General features: G+C 30.3%; 1 protein-coding gene and 1 long non-coding RNA gene across 2 annotated transcripts in view; one reads left to right on the top strand and one right to left on the bottom strand.

Moving 5' to 3' along the window:
• The window catches only part of LOC149057344 (uncharacterized), a 68,358-nt gene extending 58,548 nt beyond the window's left edge, over window positions 1-9,810 (bottom strand). The window contains exon 1 of the long non-coding RNA XR_016191114.1: window positions 8,781-9,810. This is a non-coding gene — a long non-coding RNA (uncharacterized LOC149057344). The remainder of the gene's footprint in view (window positions 1-8,780) is intronic.
• A 3,571-nt stretch (window positions 9,811-13,381) lies between these two features.
• LOC107167475 (neuroglobin-like) overlaps window positions 13,382-19,845 on the top strand; it is a 33,671-nt gene continuing 27,207 nt past the window's right edge. Inside the window, exon 1 of the mRNA XM_015516529.2 lies at window positions 13,382-14,192. Within this exon, the coding sequence (XP_015372015.1) occupies window positions 13,984-14,192 (209 nt within the window). The 5' untranslated portion in view covers window positions 13,382-13,983. The remainder of the gene's footprint in view (window positions 14,193-19,845) is intronic.

The raw sequence follows: 19,845 nt of genomic DNA, 5'->3' as shown, positions 1-19,845 counted from the left end.
ATTATTGTATTATGTATATTTTATTTATGTACTGTATGAATAATTCTAAAATACTTGATGAAAATACATGTCCTTGTGATTACTGAAAAGTTGTATGGTAATGCAAAAAGTTTTCTTTGAACAAAGATTTCCTGCGTTCTAACGTTAAAGCGTCCGTTATTCGGTAATTCTCCAAAATGTTTAGAAAACTAATGAAAAATTCCAAAATTTCCACTTTTAAAGTACCAACTTACTGCTGATTATTTGAAACTTTTAAAGTTTTGGTATGGATTGATTTTCCTTTTACGAAACGTTTTAAAAGGCCTACTAAAAACAATTTTATATTATGCTTATTATATTATAAAAAGACTTGGAGATTCGTGCTGATCAAATAAATTTATAAATCTGTCTTTAACCCTGTTACGATCTACCAAAAAAAAAGACTACTTAGTGTTTTTTTTTTTATAAATAACAAAAACATTTTATGCGTTGGGTAAAAAACTTCAAAATTTAATACAAGTGTTCTAATATATTGTCATGACAGTAGATAAAAAATATTAAAAATACACAGTGACGATTTTTTTAATAAGCATTGATAGTTTGAATTTTGACAAAATACGTAAAAATTACGAAAATTTGAAATTTGTTTTGAGTTAGAAATTCATAAAAATTTATCTTTTTATATCTAAGATTTGAAAATTCAATACAAGATTTGTCATGAGTTTTTCTACTTTTATTAAATAAAAAATATTTAATGTAGAGTTAAATTAAATTTTAAGAGCATTTGAATTACAACATTGGATTTCTCATGTATCGATATTCTTATTTTAATGTTTTTTAAAAACGAATTACTGTAAAAACTTAAAATTTACACTATATGTTTATTTTATTAATTCCTATACTTGATACATTTTTAAAAATATTTCAATAATTTTAAAGTTATTTATAGACATTTTAAATCTTCCATTTTTTTTTTTTTTATTCTATAATTTTATTCATCAGGTCAAAAAAACTTGAAAATTTAATACAAGGTTCTCCATAAGTTGATTTATTAGCAGTTGGAAAATATTAAAAATACATAGGCGCGTTTTTTTTATAACCATTTAAAGCTCAATTTTTTTACAAAATTTATTTAATTGAAAATTTACTAATTCTTTAGTTTTAAAAATGTATAAAACGTTGTATAGCTAAGGATTGAAAATTTAAAATAAGGTTCTACGTAAATAATGAATTCTGCTGCAAAAAAAATCTAAAAACTATACAAACATAGTTTTTTTTAAATAGTTATTTTAAGTTCAAATTTGGATTAAATTAAATATTTAATAATCAAGAATAAAAATTTATTCATATTGTTGTAATTTAAAAATATTTTTAGTGGGTACTTAAATTTCTTGAGTATACTTTAAATTCTAACATTAATAGTTAATGTCGTTAATGACTTATATTAATACTTTATAATAAGTTTAATTATACCTAGGTACTATGAATGACTGAGTGAGTCACCCGACTAATATACACATATATATATACATAATGAATCTGATTCTGATTAATTTGAAATTTATTCTTTTATAAAGTATTTTATAAAGTAAATATCTCCAGTTTTTTCTTGGAATAATAACAATATAATTAATATAATATAACATATCCTAGACTGACAAACCATCTCGACTCAGAATTGTTTTTTTATGGAATGTAGAAAAATAACCATCCAACTGAAGGAACTTCGAATTTACAATAATTTTGTCGTGAGATGTACAATTTATATTTATGCGTTAAGATTATTTATTCCAAACATATTTTTTATACAAGAGAATTTTAGAACATAAACTGTATTAAATTTGACAGCAACAATAAATCTCATTAAAAACATTTTTTTTAGCGGAATTTGGTTAAAAGCGTGAATAAAAACTTAATTTGTAAATTTATTTATGCATCCCTAACTTAGTTTATAAAAACTATTACTACATAATACGATGTGTGATATATGCACCAACATAACCAATATAATATAATATTCATTTAAAAAGGGAGAATGTAGGTAACTGTTCTGTTATATAATAGGTGTCGTTGTGTCGAGCATACCTCGTCATCGAGTAACTCATCGTACTTTTATGTATAATGTATCCAGCTTTATTAAAATTTATTCTTCATACGCCCATTTTCAGGTTATTGCTAAACTATATCATTTAATTCTAGCAATAACTACTTCTCAAGAACTTTACGTTAAGTTTTATAGTTTTTGACCAATTAAAATTTTTTTTGATACTCATTAGAAAAAAAATAAAACTAAATCAATGTTATTTTGAATTACAACAAAATAAGAAAATTGTTTTTGTATGAAATTCCCGTTTTTTATCCCCTTAAGTACCCACTAGGTTCGCTTTCCTATTAGTTTCTCTAACCGAAACGGAAGCAAAGGCTAACTAACGATAACACCATGAACCGGAACGCCGTTTCAATGTTCCGGTCTATTCCATACATAGTGTATGCTATTGTTACTGTATTTGTTAAAGCTATAGTAGCTTTAACAAATGTTTTGTAATCTAGATATTTCTATTTACACAATTGCATAATATGGTTTTTGAAACAAAAATAAAAATTATAGTAACAATAATTCTTTATTGCTAATGGAAAACAAGTTTATTTCAATCAGACTACATTTTTTTTAGACCTTTTTTACTTCAATTACATTATGCATTCTGAAAATGTCTTTTTGTTCAATCGGATAGAATCATGTCTAAGTACCTTAGAGAACTGTATATTTCTATTGCCTAACAAAAGTAAACAAAATCTCATAAAAATAAACAGCTTTTCTTCCTAATTAGAGTAAAACCCATATCTTTAATCGTATTAAGTTGTAGCGTTTTACATTGTTACATAAATCTACAACTAATTCCTTCTAAAGAACTAAGCCACTTCTCCCTATCATGAACTTGTTTGAGTGACTTAATTTGAGACTAAAAATCCGGGGAAGTCGTTCTGCTGTATAGAAAGATTTTTAGTGTGATACGTCGTTATGATGGGAAGCGATAAGGTTATTGAAGTATTATAAATGATTGCATAAATGAACGATTCTGAGCAAATTAGCGTGACTGCCACTATTTCTAGTAACGGAATCTTATAATTTAATAGATGGGTAATTTCTATACATTCTTACTGTTTTTAAACTTATTATGTTTATAAACATCGCATGTATTTATCATAATATTCTATTGATGTAATATGTAATTAACTTATAAGTTGATACCATGTACCGTAAAAGATGTAATAGTATGTTTGCAGTGTAAATATAGTTTGAAATTATTAGTTTCAGGCAATTCGTAAATATTGCAATTTTTTTTCTTACCGATTATCTTAAGTACCTACCTATTAGAAATGTTCTCCCTACAAACTAAAATTGGTTACTGAATTCCACTCCCAAAATTGAAGATTGATGCATTCTCATTGCTTCAATTGTTGAGACTGATAATATTGCATATTAATTATTAGCTGGTAAATGATTTGTTTTTAAATTGATTCTAGTCATGGCTGCAGCATTGTATTTTTGGTTCAGTTTCATTTAATTATGATTAAAATTATATCATAATATAATTGGTAGATTTCGTTGGTTTGATAATAATATGTGCATATTATTAAACCTTATCGATTTCAGAATTGATAATTTATTATTCTATATAGATAGTATATTATTGCAAGTAACAGCGAGTAATTGTGCACTACGTCACGGTTATTTCACGAACCCGAAGGCGTCGAGATTAATGACGACGAGATCGTTTAGAAAAGTAATCAAAACAAAACTACAATTAATAATAAAGCACCCTTCGTTAATTCGGTCGTATTGTTGTCCGTCATATTCGCACAATGGCGTAAAAAGAAAAACGTTTACATAAAACAACGCCCATTATATTATATAACGGTAACTATATATTTTTCAAAATTAAAAACAGTACGTTTTTTTTTTTGTGATTTTCTATTAAGATTACTACACTCGGTTCGCTCGGCAGTTGGCGCGCCTATTTTAGCTCGGTATATTATATTATATTATTGTCGTGGACATCGTTTCCTGTGCTTATCATCGCCTGAACAGTCAAAAAAAACATCGAACAATAATAGACACTACAGTCTATATGCAATCCTTGATAAAACGACATTTTTATCAGCAAAAATGAAAACTTGATATATAACAACATTCTCAATGTTAGGGAAAAAATGGTGAGTATAATATTTTACCATGAATAACACGTTTATTTAATAGCGGTAGAGCTAAATTCTGTTTTTATACGGACTATTACACTTAAGAAAAAAAAGATTTTATTCAGAAAATTGTAATTACGAATAATTACAAACAAATGTTGTTATTGACTGAAATACTGAGTAAAGAGTATGATCAGTGGATAATCCCTCATCCTATCCTGTTTATTGTTTTTATTATAATTTAATGTGATTTGATAAAAATAATAACTTGTGCAAATCGAACGTATATTGTAGATATTTTGTTTTTATTTAATAGGTCTTTATATAATTATCTAAATAATAAGAATAAAATTGACAGTCATAATTTCGAGTAAGAACAACGTATATATTGAGATATTGATGTACGATCATAGACACCTATAATAGCACCGTGCATAATATTTGTCGTCGTCAGCGTTGAAACTGGATTGTTTCGGTGAGCCAAATAATCCAATAGAAATTAAATACCTACCGCGAAGGGTTTAAACGAACCGTATCCGACGAAAGTGTTCAATGTAATAATAAACACATATAATACTCTATGTGTTATACCTAAGTGATATAGGTCGGTGTGTGTGAACAATATAGACATAAGTTTGTGTAGATGCGACCCTGCGAATAATGCTTTTATAGTGTAATGTAATTCCTTTGTAAAGACCCGACGCAATGACGACAACGCGACAGACGCGATACTATATTTACATTATTCATTATTGTATAATATACTGTCATACTGTGTCCTGGCAGCTTTCGGATTCCGTGCGAAATAATTAAAGTAATGCAGCCGAAACAATGAAAAAAAAAACTGGCCGATATATGTAACAATCGGCACTATATGAATTCCTAATAAGTAATTAGCCTTTCCAATTGATTTTCAGCTAAACTTTTTAACGTTAAAGCATTTGTTTATTATTGCTTGTTTTTTTTTTTTTTTTTATACTTAGTTGAACGAATTATAATTTACTGACCGTAATGTGTTTTAGTGTTTTACATTGATACTTTATTTTAAGCTTGTAATATCCAGTATATTCACATACTCGAAATTCTGATATTTGAATATTTTGTTATACTTGGCGGTTGGCTTATAGTCTGCACATAATTTTATTAAAATATTCTTATTTTATCACATTTTTGTTCTTTAATAGGGCATTATACTTGAATTAATATCTTGTATTACTTATTTACTTATAAAATATGGAGTAATTTTTAGGCAACAGAAACTTTTAACACTAAAACTCATCTGTTGCAGTGATCAAACAGTTCAGAGTGTCCAGACTTTGAGATAAGTAACTACCAATATAATTTTGTTACATTTAAAATGTGCATAAATAATGTAATATAATATTTAAATTCTACAAAACTTAAAACAAATAATGATTTCATTTATAACAGATTAAATATAAATAACACAAGACTATACAGGTAATAGCAATTAATGTGAATGAACATCAAAACATTATTCCTCATAAAAGATAAACCTTGAAATATATGGTTATTCGAAAGTAAACCAAGTTAATTTATGGTTGAAAATTATTCAGAGTCCAAATTTTTATATATATATATATATATAAATATAAACACTTAGCATAAAATAATTTAACACCCCGAACGCCTGCAACCCTTATCACTGATAGTTTTATAATATGAAGTGATTAGATATGCAACACTTTATGAGCGTGACCTTCGAGTCGTCAAACGACAGGGTTTATGAAACATATTATACGTAATTTGATCAGTACTTAAGTAATTATGGTCGTTTGCAGTAATGATTAGAAGTACTTATTTTGGGAGTTTTCCATGTATAATGTGATTTGAATTCCAATACAATTATATACTTAATATTACGCTAATTTATTAACAACTTAGGTAATTAACGATTATTTAAATGATGATTTGCGGCTTTGCACAAATTTCAGCCTAAAGAAGTAACGGTAAATAGATACGGAGTAGGATATATTTGCTGGATGATTGTCTATTTAAGTATTTTATTTCTTTCAATAATTAATACTATGTTCAAAATAAAGATAATGAAAAACATTTTTATTTTACTTCATTTTATTTTATAATATGATCTCTAATCTATTTACATCTCGCATTTAGATAAACGAACGAACATTACTAATATTTACTATTAAATGGACAAAAGAAGACATATTTTATGGGATGCGAAAAGATATATTTTTGACAGTGACATATTTTTTTACTCATTTCCTTCATTTATTATCGGAATACCAATGGTATTTTCGGAATTAATTAAAATTCTACCTATTTTTAGTATGAAAACGAGTTGTAAATGGTTTACAATTTATTTATTTAAAAGAAATCAAATAATTATGATATAAATGATGTATTAAGTGAGAAAAATAAAATAATATGTGGAGTACCTCAGCGTAGTGTACTTGGACCAATCTTTTATATATTATACATAAATAATATATGCAATCTAAAAATTGATGGGAAAATAGTTACATATACAGATGATACATGTATGATTCTTTCTGGTCCAACTTGGGATTCAGTATACCAAAAGCCAGAAAATTAATTGATAAGAGTTGTCAATCATTTAAGCTCAAAGAAACTATTATTAAACATTAAAAAAACAGTTTTTATGAATTTTATTATAAACAAAGAAAATGTGTCTTCAGATAAAATCACCGTCAATTATTATAGAGATAAGGAACAATGTAAGGTAAATGTTAGATAAATGTGTACGTTATTGATATATATCAATGTGTGCAGTATTGAACGGTTTAATTTGGCGGACATAATATACTTATTAAGATAAGAAAATGTGTGGTTTTGAAGGACGACCTGTTTTTGAAAGTGTATGGTTATGAACGACGTCCTAATAATAATATTTGTAAATCAATTTCAAAAGTAGCTTTTACACGGTACCTGGATATTACCTAGGATGAAAAATTAAGGTGGAATGTACATATAGATAACATAGTTAATCATTTAAGAATATCATAGTATAAATTCTGTAAACTTAAATATATTTTTCCCATTACATTGTGCATTTGTACGTAATATATATTTATCATTATACCAAACAGTCTTTCAATATTGCATTCGAGTATGGGGAAGTCTTAGATAAAAAGCTATTAAACCATTAAAACTTCAAGAAAATAAAATTATTAGAAATGTCTAAATAAATACAGTTTAGAAGGATCTACGTCTCAAAATTATAGAGAATTGAAAAATTTGCCTATTAGCTCATCACTGTATATGAAAATTGCAATTATGTGGTTAGTAAAAAATATGGAAAATTGGTATAATATAGATAAATCTAAACAAATTAGGGAAATTAGGGTATATGATGCTAAAATTAATTATACGTTATAATTCTTTTGGTAAAAAATTTGTGGATTATCTTGGTCCGAAATTTTATAACTCTCTAGATTTAGATTAAAAAAAAAATAATCGATAAACCTAAATATGCAAAAAATATTAATAAAAATTGGTTAATATTAAATTATTGGATAAAATGTATTTAAAAATATGCACTTATGCATCAAAAAATTAAAAATATGCGGTTAAATATGCCCTTAAAAAAATTAATTTTATTATTATTCTATATAAGTTTTAACTAGATTTATATTATTAAATTCATTTAGCATCTGTTTTGAATGTTGGATCCCATTCTTCTTAATTATTATTCTGCTCATAATAAAACAAAAAAGGTATTTTAAAATAATTGTTGAATTATTCTCAAATATTTACCTTACCTAATCGTTAAAAATACAAAAATAGACAAAATAAATACGTACCGACCACTATTATTATTTCAAGTTTATAACAATTGTTGACCTTAGTTCATGAACAATGCTTACCAAAGAGCTTGATTTTCGATAAACCATCAAAATGCTCTTATAATGAAAAATATGCCCCTTAAACCAAAAAATGTCCAAATATGCATAAATATGCAAAAATATGCTTTAAAAATTTTGTGTATTTCATCATAAACGTTATGAAATGTATTTTGTACTTAACAAGCATACGACAAAGTTAACCAGAAAAAATATGCAAATGCATGAAAGTCCTTGCTTTATAATATCATTGCTAAATGTTAATTATTATATTTTTTGTTCTAATCTACATTTTATGTCAATTAACTTGTATAACTTGACGTATAATTTTAAATTTGTATATAATTACTAAACGTGTTTATACTGTTATCATAAGCAATCTGTATATTATTAGTAAGTAATATTAACTCCCTACCTTCATCACAAGCTTGTAATGACCTAATTATATTGGGTGCCAGTTCATGATAAAACAATGGATAGATTAAAACGTAATTTAGAATCAATATAATGATTTCTTACATATATATGTATATATATATTTACATATCCAACAAAAGAAATAATACAAAAATACAATATCGACGTAAGATCAACTTGATCTGATCAAGAATATAATATTAAGTATATATAAATAGTGCGGCCGATATAACACCGAACGCGGTGCATCGCTAAGGAAATACAATTTGAGTACGTGGGCAAGTTATATAAATAGAATTATTTCTCATTCACAATTAATGAAGTTCGATTTATACTTACAATTTAATATTTATACTTTTGATACTGGCTTGTGTCCACGGCTGGGTACTACCGGTAGTGTTTACCTATAGTTCGACAAAATATTTGACAACGGCGAGCTGTGTTACGAAAACTATCATGGCACGCTGTGAGATAAATGATTTTTACAGCGGTCGCAGGCGTTGACCCCAGGTGCGTTACCCTCTACCCTGGCACCCCAACGTCAAAATTTCAACTTGAAAACTGTTTGGTATTATGTTATTTATTATGTAACATTTTTTAACCGCAAAAAAAATTTGTAACCACATCAGTGCCTCAGAAAGCAAAGTTACATGTTCCAAAAAACCACAAAAAAAATTTGTAACCTCACTGGTACCCAGAAAAATTGTGATTAAATTAATTAAAATATACCAACTTATGGAGGAGCTTGTATAAAATTGTCAAGCTTTTTAACCTGCCAACATTTTGAGCGGTTGTCTTGTACATTTAATTAAGTAATGTTACACTGGCACCCGGAACTTGTAATGCCGTTTTCCGGGGCACCGATGTGGTTACAACATTTATTTTTTGCGGTTGCAACATGTTACATAATAAATAACATAATACCAAATAGTTTTCAAGTCGAAATTTAATTATTTAATGTTTGGAGTGCTGGGGTAACGTTACCCTGGCACTCGGATCTTGAACGCCGTTTTCCGGTGCACCGATGTGGTTACAATATTTTTTTTTGCGGTTACAAAATGTTACGTAATAACTAACATAATACCAAACAGTTTTCAAGTCGAAATTTTGAGCTTGAAGTGCCAGGGTAACACACCTGTTGACCCCGTAACGTAGACGTCGATCGGTATCGGTACTGATAGCGTTATTAGTTATTACTAACAAAACACATACACACACACACATATACGAGTTTTACAGTGGCGGGTTATAACGACCAGTTTTCTAAGTGCTAACCTGCCTCTAATCGGGCGGCCGAGCACATAAATAACAATATAAAATTAAGACGACGCGTACGGATGTTATTCGGTATGAAACGAAGTTGACCGAGAGCGATGACTAGGACGAGCGGATGTAGCTCCGCTAACCTTCCTATGTAAATAGGTGGCCGAGCGATGCCTAACACTAATCTCGCAATCATCCTAAGGGTCTAGATCTGGAGGGGGCAGAATGTGTCTTCTAGGTGCGGCCGTGGCTCTTATATGTACTCGGTTGCTACCGTGCCCGATGTTTTAGTAGGCATTGTTCATAACGAGTATTATAGGACTAGCGGCCACCCGACACGCATAGTGTCCCACCAACGCACTCTGTTGCCAAATAGAGTGTGCTGTTGTTCGCTTGTTGTGTGTCGATAATAGTTATAGTCAGAATTTTTTATATTCGTTACAAGCTATGCTTAAAGAAGTTACGTACGTATAAATTTAAGAGATATTGTATTGTTGTATTTCATAATGTGTACAATAAATCTTTTATTCAAAAATTAAAAAAAAAAAAAATTATCGCCACTTAGTCGCAGCAACCGTGTGCAAGTTCTTGTTTAACTTACAGAGAAATTCTACCTTACTCCCTTAACACCGCCCTTTTCTAAAAGTGACAATAGTAAAATGATTATCTTCCGAGAAAGTTACTCAATTTATTGTAACTATATGGATATACAGTGACAAATTACGAGTGTTATTTATCAACCATCGACCAAGTCCACAACGCTATAATGCTATATTATTGAGGATTTGATAACTTCAAAACTTTATATTTTAAATAGAGATATAGATACAACAACTAACTTTTTCCAACAAATAATCCGACTAACAATTTACGCTAAATATAGCAGTTTTCATCACCACACAACACTTTTCAAATGGTATTATACGAATAAAATTCTGAGTATTTTAATACAGTCATTAGGTACTCATTAAGAAATAAGAGAGGACGTGAAACTCGCACGTGTTGTCTCCGTCTTACAAGTGCGTAACATTCCAAATACTGTTTAGTGCGGGATAGAACCACTCGGTCTGTACTCTTAGTAGAAACACCAAAAGTTAACACAATATAGAAGATAATACTTTCTGTGACGTAGCGTTTTTATTTGTTTGATATATTTAATAAGGAAAAAATTATTGATGTTTGAAAAACTTAAAAATATCAGATTTTTAAAAGTATTATAACTTTTTTCCTTTTAAATATATCACACAAATAAAAACGCTATGTCACAGAAAATATAATCTTCTATATTGTGTTAACTTTTGGTGTTTCTACTAAGAGTACAGACTGAGTGGTTCTATCCCGCGTTAAACAGTATTTGCCAGGGGCCACTGCAGGAAAAAAATTCGGGGGGGAGGGGTTTGAAAAAATTTAAAGTAGGTATATAATATCATATTATTCATACTGTATTACACTTTTACTATTTATTTTCGGCATTTATACTATATACTAATATACATTATACATATTATTACATATTATAGATTAATAATTGATTATTAAAATTTGTCAATTTAATTTAAATTATAAGATTATTGAACAATGATATAATTTCTAGAATTATCTAGATTCTTTGGGTCTTTGCGAATTTCGTCTGCATCCGAGTTGGGTTCCGAATTTAAAATTGCTACACTAGTTGGGTCTCGAATTATTTTAGGTACTACACTAGTTGGGTCCTAGATTTTTGTAGGTACTATACTAGTTGGGTCCCGGATTTTTATAGGAACTACACTAATTCGGTCCCTGATTTTTATAGTTAGTACACTAGTTGGGCCCTGAATTATTTTAGCTACAACATTAGTTATTGAATAATTTTTGGTAAGTACAACACTAAACTAACATTTTCCTTCCCATTTTAAAAGACATAGGACTGTCTATAATCTATTTAGGCTACAGATATGGTTAATAATGTTTTTTACAGTTTTTTTTTTTTGTTTTGTTTCTTTTCCATTAAAATATAAGTTATTAGAATTTTATAAAAAATAAATCATTTTTGTGTTGGTAAAAATATTAAAAATGTTAAAAACAAAGTATAAAAATACATATTATATAATATAAATATAGCCATATAGATGTAAGTGTAAAAATATTAAAAATTATACAATTCTTCATATACCTATTATACCTATTATATGGCTATATTTAAATTAAATAATATGTATTTTTATACTTGGTTTAGTTGGTTTTTAACATTTTTAATATTTAAAAAAAAAAACTGTAAAAAATATTCAGGAACTAGTGGAATATCTAAAATAATTTGGGACCCAACTAGTATAGTACCTCGTACTTAACCTATTATGTACATCATCGAATTAGCAGCCACCGATGTCGATCAGTTATTACTTATTAATAAGTTATAACATAGGTACTGTAATATTTATTATACATTTTAATGGTAATTTTACTGTATACCTACATTAATTTACAAACCACAGGAGAAGGGAAACTTTTTAATAACTAATAATTTATTTTAATTTTTTTGAAATTTTATTTTTAATACATTTGTAGGTCAAATAATTAATTTTTTTGTACCTGCTATTTCGAGGGGGGGTTACCCCCCCTGCGTTCGCCACTGTAATTTGCAATGTTACGCACTTGTAAGACGAAGACAACACGTGCGGGTATCACATTCTCTTAAGGAAATATTTAATAAATTTCAAAAATTAGAATTTGAATCAATAGGTGGTTAAAATATGATAAGGGGGTTGAGCATGCTTTGTGAGCCTTTCTGTATATTGTGTAAACGATGGTGATGTATGAGCTTCGAAATGTTACACGTGATTTCCGACGTGGTACAGGTGCGTAAAGATAGTCACAATGGAAATAGTAATAATAACAACGAACATCATTAAACTAGTACATACATATTGTTATGTGCGCAAAAGGCCTCAGCGTAAGAGAAAGACGCTACGACGATGGGGAAACGAAAAAATAATAATAATAATAACACTAACAATAACGGCAGTGGCAGCGTCATCGGCGGCGACGACGACAACAACAACAATAATAATAATAATAATAATAATAATAAAGTCGTGGTGGATATCACACGTAGGTACCTATATAATATAATATAATACACCTCAAACATCCATACATATACACACTCTCGGCTCAGGTGTGTCACAAGAGTATTTATATGTATACACAGCGTCTGACCGAGAAATGTGTTGTATTGTTGTGTACATATATATATATAAATAGTGTCGCGAGCGCCACACGGCTTGTCCGAGCGCCCCGGCACAGAATAAATGGCTTTTCGGTATACATATATATATAAGGTTTTCCCCCTAAATTTTTTTCTCTCTCTTTTTTCCACCCTCCGACGCCTCCCTTGTCCTACCGTGGCCATAGCCTCTTCCATGCGAAAACCGGCAGGGGTCGTAGCGATCCTTTCTGTGCGCGTGGGCGGGGGTGGAGGATTCAAGGGGAGGGTCGACGGCGTGGCTGGGGGGGGGGGGCGGCCGGGAGTTTCGTGCGTAGTGCGTGTGCGCGTGGACGCGTAAACCTGCGCGCGCGTGTGTGTGTGTGTCGGTTCGCGTGTACATGTGTGTGTGTGTGTGTGTGTGCGAGTGTGTGCGCGAGTGTGGTCTGCGGTGGCGGCGGCGGGCAACGGTCTCTATCCTTTTGGTCGGGGAAAACGGCCACAGTGCTGTGCGAGTGTTGCGGCCGGATAAACGTGCAGGCGCCATAGCGGTTGTGTGTGTATACTGCGCGCGGCACGGTCGGTGTGTCTATCGAGTTGATTGCGTCTCTGGACGTGTCGACGAGCACAGTCGTTCGGATGTCCCCCACATACAGCTAAAACAAACCAAATAATCGCGTGAGCGTGCAGTATATATGTATTTGTATATAAAATAAAATATATCCATAACTGCGACGACGGCGAATTCGGTGGTTTCCTGCATGTGCTCGACGTCGGGTTCTACAGCCGGTCCTCGACGGGAAAAAGCGTACGGAAAACGACTGCCGGGTGGCAGCGGGTACTCACGTAAAGTCCAGGAAGTGCACCGATAACACTGCGCTACAGCGGGAGTCCTTGAAAGACCAGCGTGTGGGTAGCGTAAAATCAGCTGAAGTAGCAGTGCATCAGGTCATAGCGGAGGCTCTGGCAACCGTTGTGGTGCTGCAGGTGCAAGTGCAGGTGCTAAAAACATTCAAGTCACAATAGTCGTCGTCGTCGCGTAAGAGCGGCTCGCGTCCGCGTGACAAGAGACCCGGAGAGGGCTGTTGTTGCGCGCGGATGGGCTGCGATCTGGGCAAACTGGCCAGCTCGGCCACGTCCGGCGACGACCGCGGCGGCAAGCACAAGGACGTGCTGCAAGAACCACCAAGCCCAGGCCCCCCGGATCCCAGGCTCCCGCTGACGGCAAAGCAGAAATACAGCATGATCGCATCGTGGAAGGGCATATCCAGGGCAATGGAACCCACTGGGGTATACATGTTCATCAAGTATGTACCGCGCGTATACCATGTTATTACCATGCCAGTTCTCGATATAATAATATTTTATTGAGCGAATTCACATCTCCGCACCGTTAATTTTAACCGTGTTATTCTTATTAGTTGACACCATTTATATACTATAATATTTTGTTCCACAATATAAAAATTATCCACGTGTGGGTCGTGAATACATGGGCACATCATACAATCAATTATAATTAGTTCCCCCCCCCCCATTAACTAGAAAAATGGTTTAGCGACACCACTGTTATTGTTATATTATTAGCGTCATATTTTATAACACCTACATGAGTATAATGTCGTTTTGGGTTTATGGATTGGTATATTTATATGTCCGAATCAACATTGGAGCCCTACCCCATTAATGCTACAGGGTAAATAATATTATGGTAATGGTGGATAATCGACGTGTCTGTAAGTTGTGTATTATATATAATTCTATTATTAGTTATACTTAAAATAATAAATATTAAACTTATCAATGACTACTGCTATATTATGTGACTATGTGAGTGGTACCCGGCTTATAATTACAGGAAATAATATATTATAAAAATAATATTTTTGTTTTTTTAAAGAAGACTTAATAACCATTCCATTATCCACTACGACAGATAAAAGTTTCCATATATCGTTTGAGTAGGTACCTTCTATGTTTCCCATTAATCAAAGTCTCACGTTTCATTGGCCTGGTGAACAAACCTATCTCAACTTTCATTAGATACTATACCAATATGCGTAAGGTTAGGATGGTTATGTGTTACATGTTAAGTTAAAGAGATAATTTAATCATTACAACACATGTAATTCTCATTAATTATTTTTATTTTATTTTTGTGGGAAGACAATCGGCCTAATGCTTCATTCAAATTTAATATTTGGGATCCACTGAAAATTTCCGGTTCTGTATCGCTATTTAAGTGAATTTTACAACCTTCCTGGATCGGTTTCGTAAATAGGTTATAATAAGTCGTTTTAATATTATTGTAATAATAGTTACAAATAATAATATTTTTTCGGCTATTTTTGTAACTTAATAGAATGTTCTGACAAGACCATAAAACTATAGCACCACCCGCTAGTCAATCGTTGCAGGTGAGTTTTTCGAGATTGACCTCGGCCGATTATAATAATATGCACCGTGTTAGGTTAGAACGATCTTGTGTAAAAGCTATTTGCATCACGCTTCGCCGACGCCAAAGGGATATAATACATTATAAAGACAAAGAGTTCCCGGGCACTTTATATAACCGCGACCGTGGTGTATACATACATATATACGTGTGTGGTGTCGATGACGACAACGACGGAAAATAACACTTGACTCTTCAAACGTGGTATTTGCGTCTAGTAAATTATAGTTTAGTTTTTTTTTTTCAAGCACATCCCAACATTCCCAACAATGATGACGTTTCTGAGGAAATCGAAATAAGGCCGGGACGGAAAACGCGCGCATCGTAGTTTTTCCTCAATGCAGTAAAATTATCTTTTGCAGGGTATAACTACGTTTCATCGAATAAAAAAAAAAATCATTTGTTATAACACTATAATGTAATATAAAAACGTAAGAGTATTATTATTATTATATTATTATTATTAACACTTTGTTGTGTCTACACATAATAATATTAAATATATATAAATCTTCGTATGTGTTTGAATTTTTTACTCGTACCGCATGTTAAAGGATGTATATATATATTTATTATATACGACCTGGCTCACCCGACTTTAGGGTCTAACGTTTAAATCCAACTGAATTACCTACTCAAAAAGCTCGGCATAATAGTGCGAAAACGAGACGCGATGACATCACATAACTACATAATTCAACGAGCGCATCAATACAATATAATATATAATATAATAATATGATGCCACTCCGACAAACTGTTTTTTGAATTCTATAGCCAAGATTTTTTTTTTATTATATACACCTACGCGAGAAAATATGAAAAGATATCGAAAAGAAATCGGTATAATACCTCAGTTACACGTCGAGATGCGCACGTTTATAAATAATAATAATAAAAATATTAATATTATCGTAATATATTGGCTCGAATCAAGGGCTAGGTGGGGGTTAAAAACGGAAATCGCTTCGAACGGTGGAGAATTTGCCTATATATAGGTAACATTATATTATATTGGTACATAAACAGAATGAATAATCGATGCACGGACGCACGTTGTATTTACCACGTTGTATGTTATATTATGATAATAAATAATATGATTAATAATAATATTTAATAAGCAGATAGACGGTAGCCGATGTGGCGAATGTGTTTTGTTTTGTTGATGGCTTAAATTTTGATTAGACGTGTCAAACCTCAAACTACGTGTTTCATGATTCAAAATAATTATAATTATAACAGCGATAATGAATAAACGGATGTTCGTCAGTTATTATGTTATATTGAACGAACGTGGAGGAGAATCGTAATTTCTAAAATTGTGTTCCAATACCATTATATTGGATTAGCCGTGTTGAAAAATGCAGTACGTGTTATTTCTGTGGCATCATTAAGTTTGAGTTTCTCTTAGAACTTATACTCAAGTACAATTCTTTGCACGTTTCAATTACTATTATAATAAATTCTCGAAACTTAAAAGTATATTAAGTATTACAAAATATATAATTATTTCGATGCACACAAATCGTATGATAAAATAACAAGAAAATTAAATAATATTATTTTTTTAATAAAATATTTTTTTTTAAATATATATATCTATAAAATCAATAGGTGTTTTATTGCTGTCAGTCTGTAATAATCTATACAAAAACCTGAGTCATTCTTTGAAGTACGTTATTATTGAATATATTATGCTTTTATACTTTCTTGTATTTTCTTCATGTGGTACTTTGGTAGATATAAAAAATATTTAAATTTTAAAATTTGTTTTGTAACACGATAAAGTAGTTTCAACAATCGAAATTGATTTCAAAGTACAAAACATTCAATGTATATTTATAGTTTAAAATTTTAAATATAGGTATATCGCTATAATATTATTATTATTACAAACAATTTAATACATTGTACTCTTGCTTATGATTATTTTATGTTATATCGTCCACTTGAATCACTGTATAATAACAATTATATATCAATAACTCAAACATTGATATTTAATATTAAATAAAAATATTAACCTATAGCTGTTTAATCTGATGGAGCCTTAACAGTTAAAATTTTCGTCAAAATTAGTACATTTTTAAAAAAATAAAACCGCAATAAAGAATCATGTTAACTATAGCCTTTTTTTAAAATAAATACTTATACTATGTAAGAAAATATTATAAACACACAACCTTTATAAATATTATGCATATTATGTAATCTTTAATTAATAGGATATATTTTTCCAAATGTTTTTTAATTTTTTAACAAGTATTAGTAGGGAGGTAAGTAGGTAACCTACTTTTTGCTGCGTTTTATTTGATAGTTTTTTTTTCACGTTTTATTCAATATAATTTTTCACACCTATGGCATTATTCTTAGTTTTTTTTTAACTTGAAATATACTACAGAATATGAAAAATATCAAATAGTAGCATTTGAAGTAAAATTCAGAAGATGCATTAGTTTACATAAGTTTACATAATATACCCATTATATTAGGTTAATTATGTCAGTTTGAAATACAAATAAAGACGAATCGAATTGATCTAGCTTAAATTTAATATTAATTTGTAGACATCGGCTGTAGCTGCATCATAAGTGTCCGCGATTGTAATGCGTTTCAATATTCAATTTCGAAATAATATTTATGGTCGATGATTGAGCTCATGGAAAATTGGTTTTTATTGTAAATATAACAATAGAATACATTTGAATTTACTGGACGAGCACTATAAAACTATAATTTAAGTGGAGCGCAATTCACTGGTAAATGGTGATACACGTGTTTTAGTAAAACCTTCTCTGTCGGGTGAACTATGATGCATTTCAGTATTTTACACATCAAGGCTAATGCGCACGATCTCTTGTACAAATATAACAGTAGGTACGACTTACATCGATAAAGCTATGGCGGTGGTGATGGGGTGTTTTGTTTTCAACAACAATGTTTGAGTTGAGGATAGTCGAGAACAAGTAAGTTGCTTTGATTATATTATGATGATAACCATGGAAGTCCATGGAACTATAATATATTTTGTAAATACTCAGAAAACAGGGTAATTTTTTTCCAACCTTTTAATTGTTGTTTGTTAAAAGACATTTAAAAAGTTTTCATGTTAAAAATTAGTTTTTTTCACAGTAATTCAACACAATAAATTAGTTAATATTTATATATTCGTATATTTGAATCTAAGATTTTTTCGTTGAATTTACAGTTTCGTATTCTCATTTATATATGTATATATTAATAATATCACCTTTGTTTTTAAAAACACGATTTCATAAATAACACTTAATACTATTTTATTTTCATTTTTTGAAATTGGCTGCAGATGTTGTCCAATAATATCTATCGACTATCTTAAAGACAAAACTGGCACAAAGCCATTTTCACGAATAAATTTTTATTTTATAATTCACTGTCACATGTGAATGTTTCTTTGACCAAAAAAAAATCTTATTTTTCGATCATTAAAATATTGTACAATATAAATATCAAAAAATCTTTAATTTGATTTACGATTTAAATACGAGTTCAATATAAAATTTTATCATTTTGTTTTGTTCAGTGCTCACAACAAATTAAACACTCAGGTATATAAATATTCACAAAAATTAACAATATTTTCATATAAAATATTAAAATATAGTTATTGCAGGATTAATTTTTCAATTACCTAAGGGCTTGGAATAAGAAGCATTATTAAATTACATATTTGTGTTAAAATGGCTTTCATTACTGAGGCTCGGAAAAAGTTGAGTTTAGTTGTGTTGTGTGTACTGTGTAGACACTGAACACTGATTTAACTAAATGCCATGAGCTGATTATAGTCGCGTAGACTTACTTTGATCACATTTTTAACACAAACGTGATTAAAAATAACGATATCAGCAGTAAACAATATAATAATAAACATGATAAAATCATATCACGAGTTCATTATGTATTCACGTAGAGAGGAGAGAATTTGACCTCGAAACTTTTCTCCGGGAATTTTCACAAACCTTTGTTTTGGTTAAATACCGAGATTCAGTAGAAAACAACACAGTAGTATAAACGGTATTTCCCTACTATATCATAATGAAACCTGACAAAACTATACATTCGCAAATAGGAGTTTGAATATAATACATAGGTTTCTGTAAATCGACGAATCTGTAGACATAACAAGTTGATGAATGTACCCTGTTCGGCGGCTGGTATAGATGGACCAGTGGGGCAAAATGCCACTCATCATCACTAGCGACTCTATAAATTGTTTGTATAGTGTACTTTTTGGAAAATAATTATTAGCTCGGTCCTTTGCGAAAAAAATGGTACGGATGAACTTATAGTGTTTGTGTAACTAATTTATACTGCACAGGAATAATAATGGCACAAATATTATTTCCATTGCGATAACACTGCAGTTGAACCAGATACTAATTTAATTTCGAAACTTACTCGGGCGTATTTTGGCGAATGCCGGCTATGGATACTATTAACAAAATGTGTATAAAAATAATTGA

Source organism: Diuraphis noxia, unplaced genomic scaffold (genome assembly GCF_037042655.1).
Source record: "Diuraphis noxia isolate RWA-SAM2 unplaced genomic scaffold, SU_Dnox_SAM2 contig0003, whole genome shotgun sequence".
In the NCBI taxonomy this organism is placed as follows: Eukaryota; Metazoa; Arthropoda; class Insecta; order Hemiptera; family Aphididae; genus Diuraphis; species Diuraphis noxia.
This window is presented reverse-complemented; position numbering and strand designations above follow the sequence as displayed.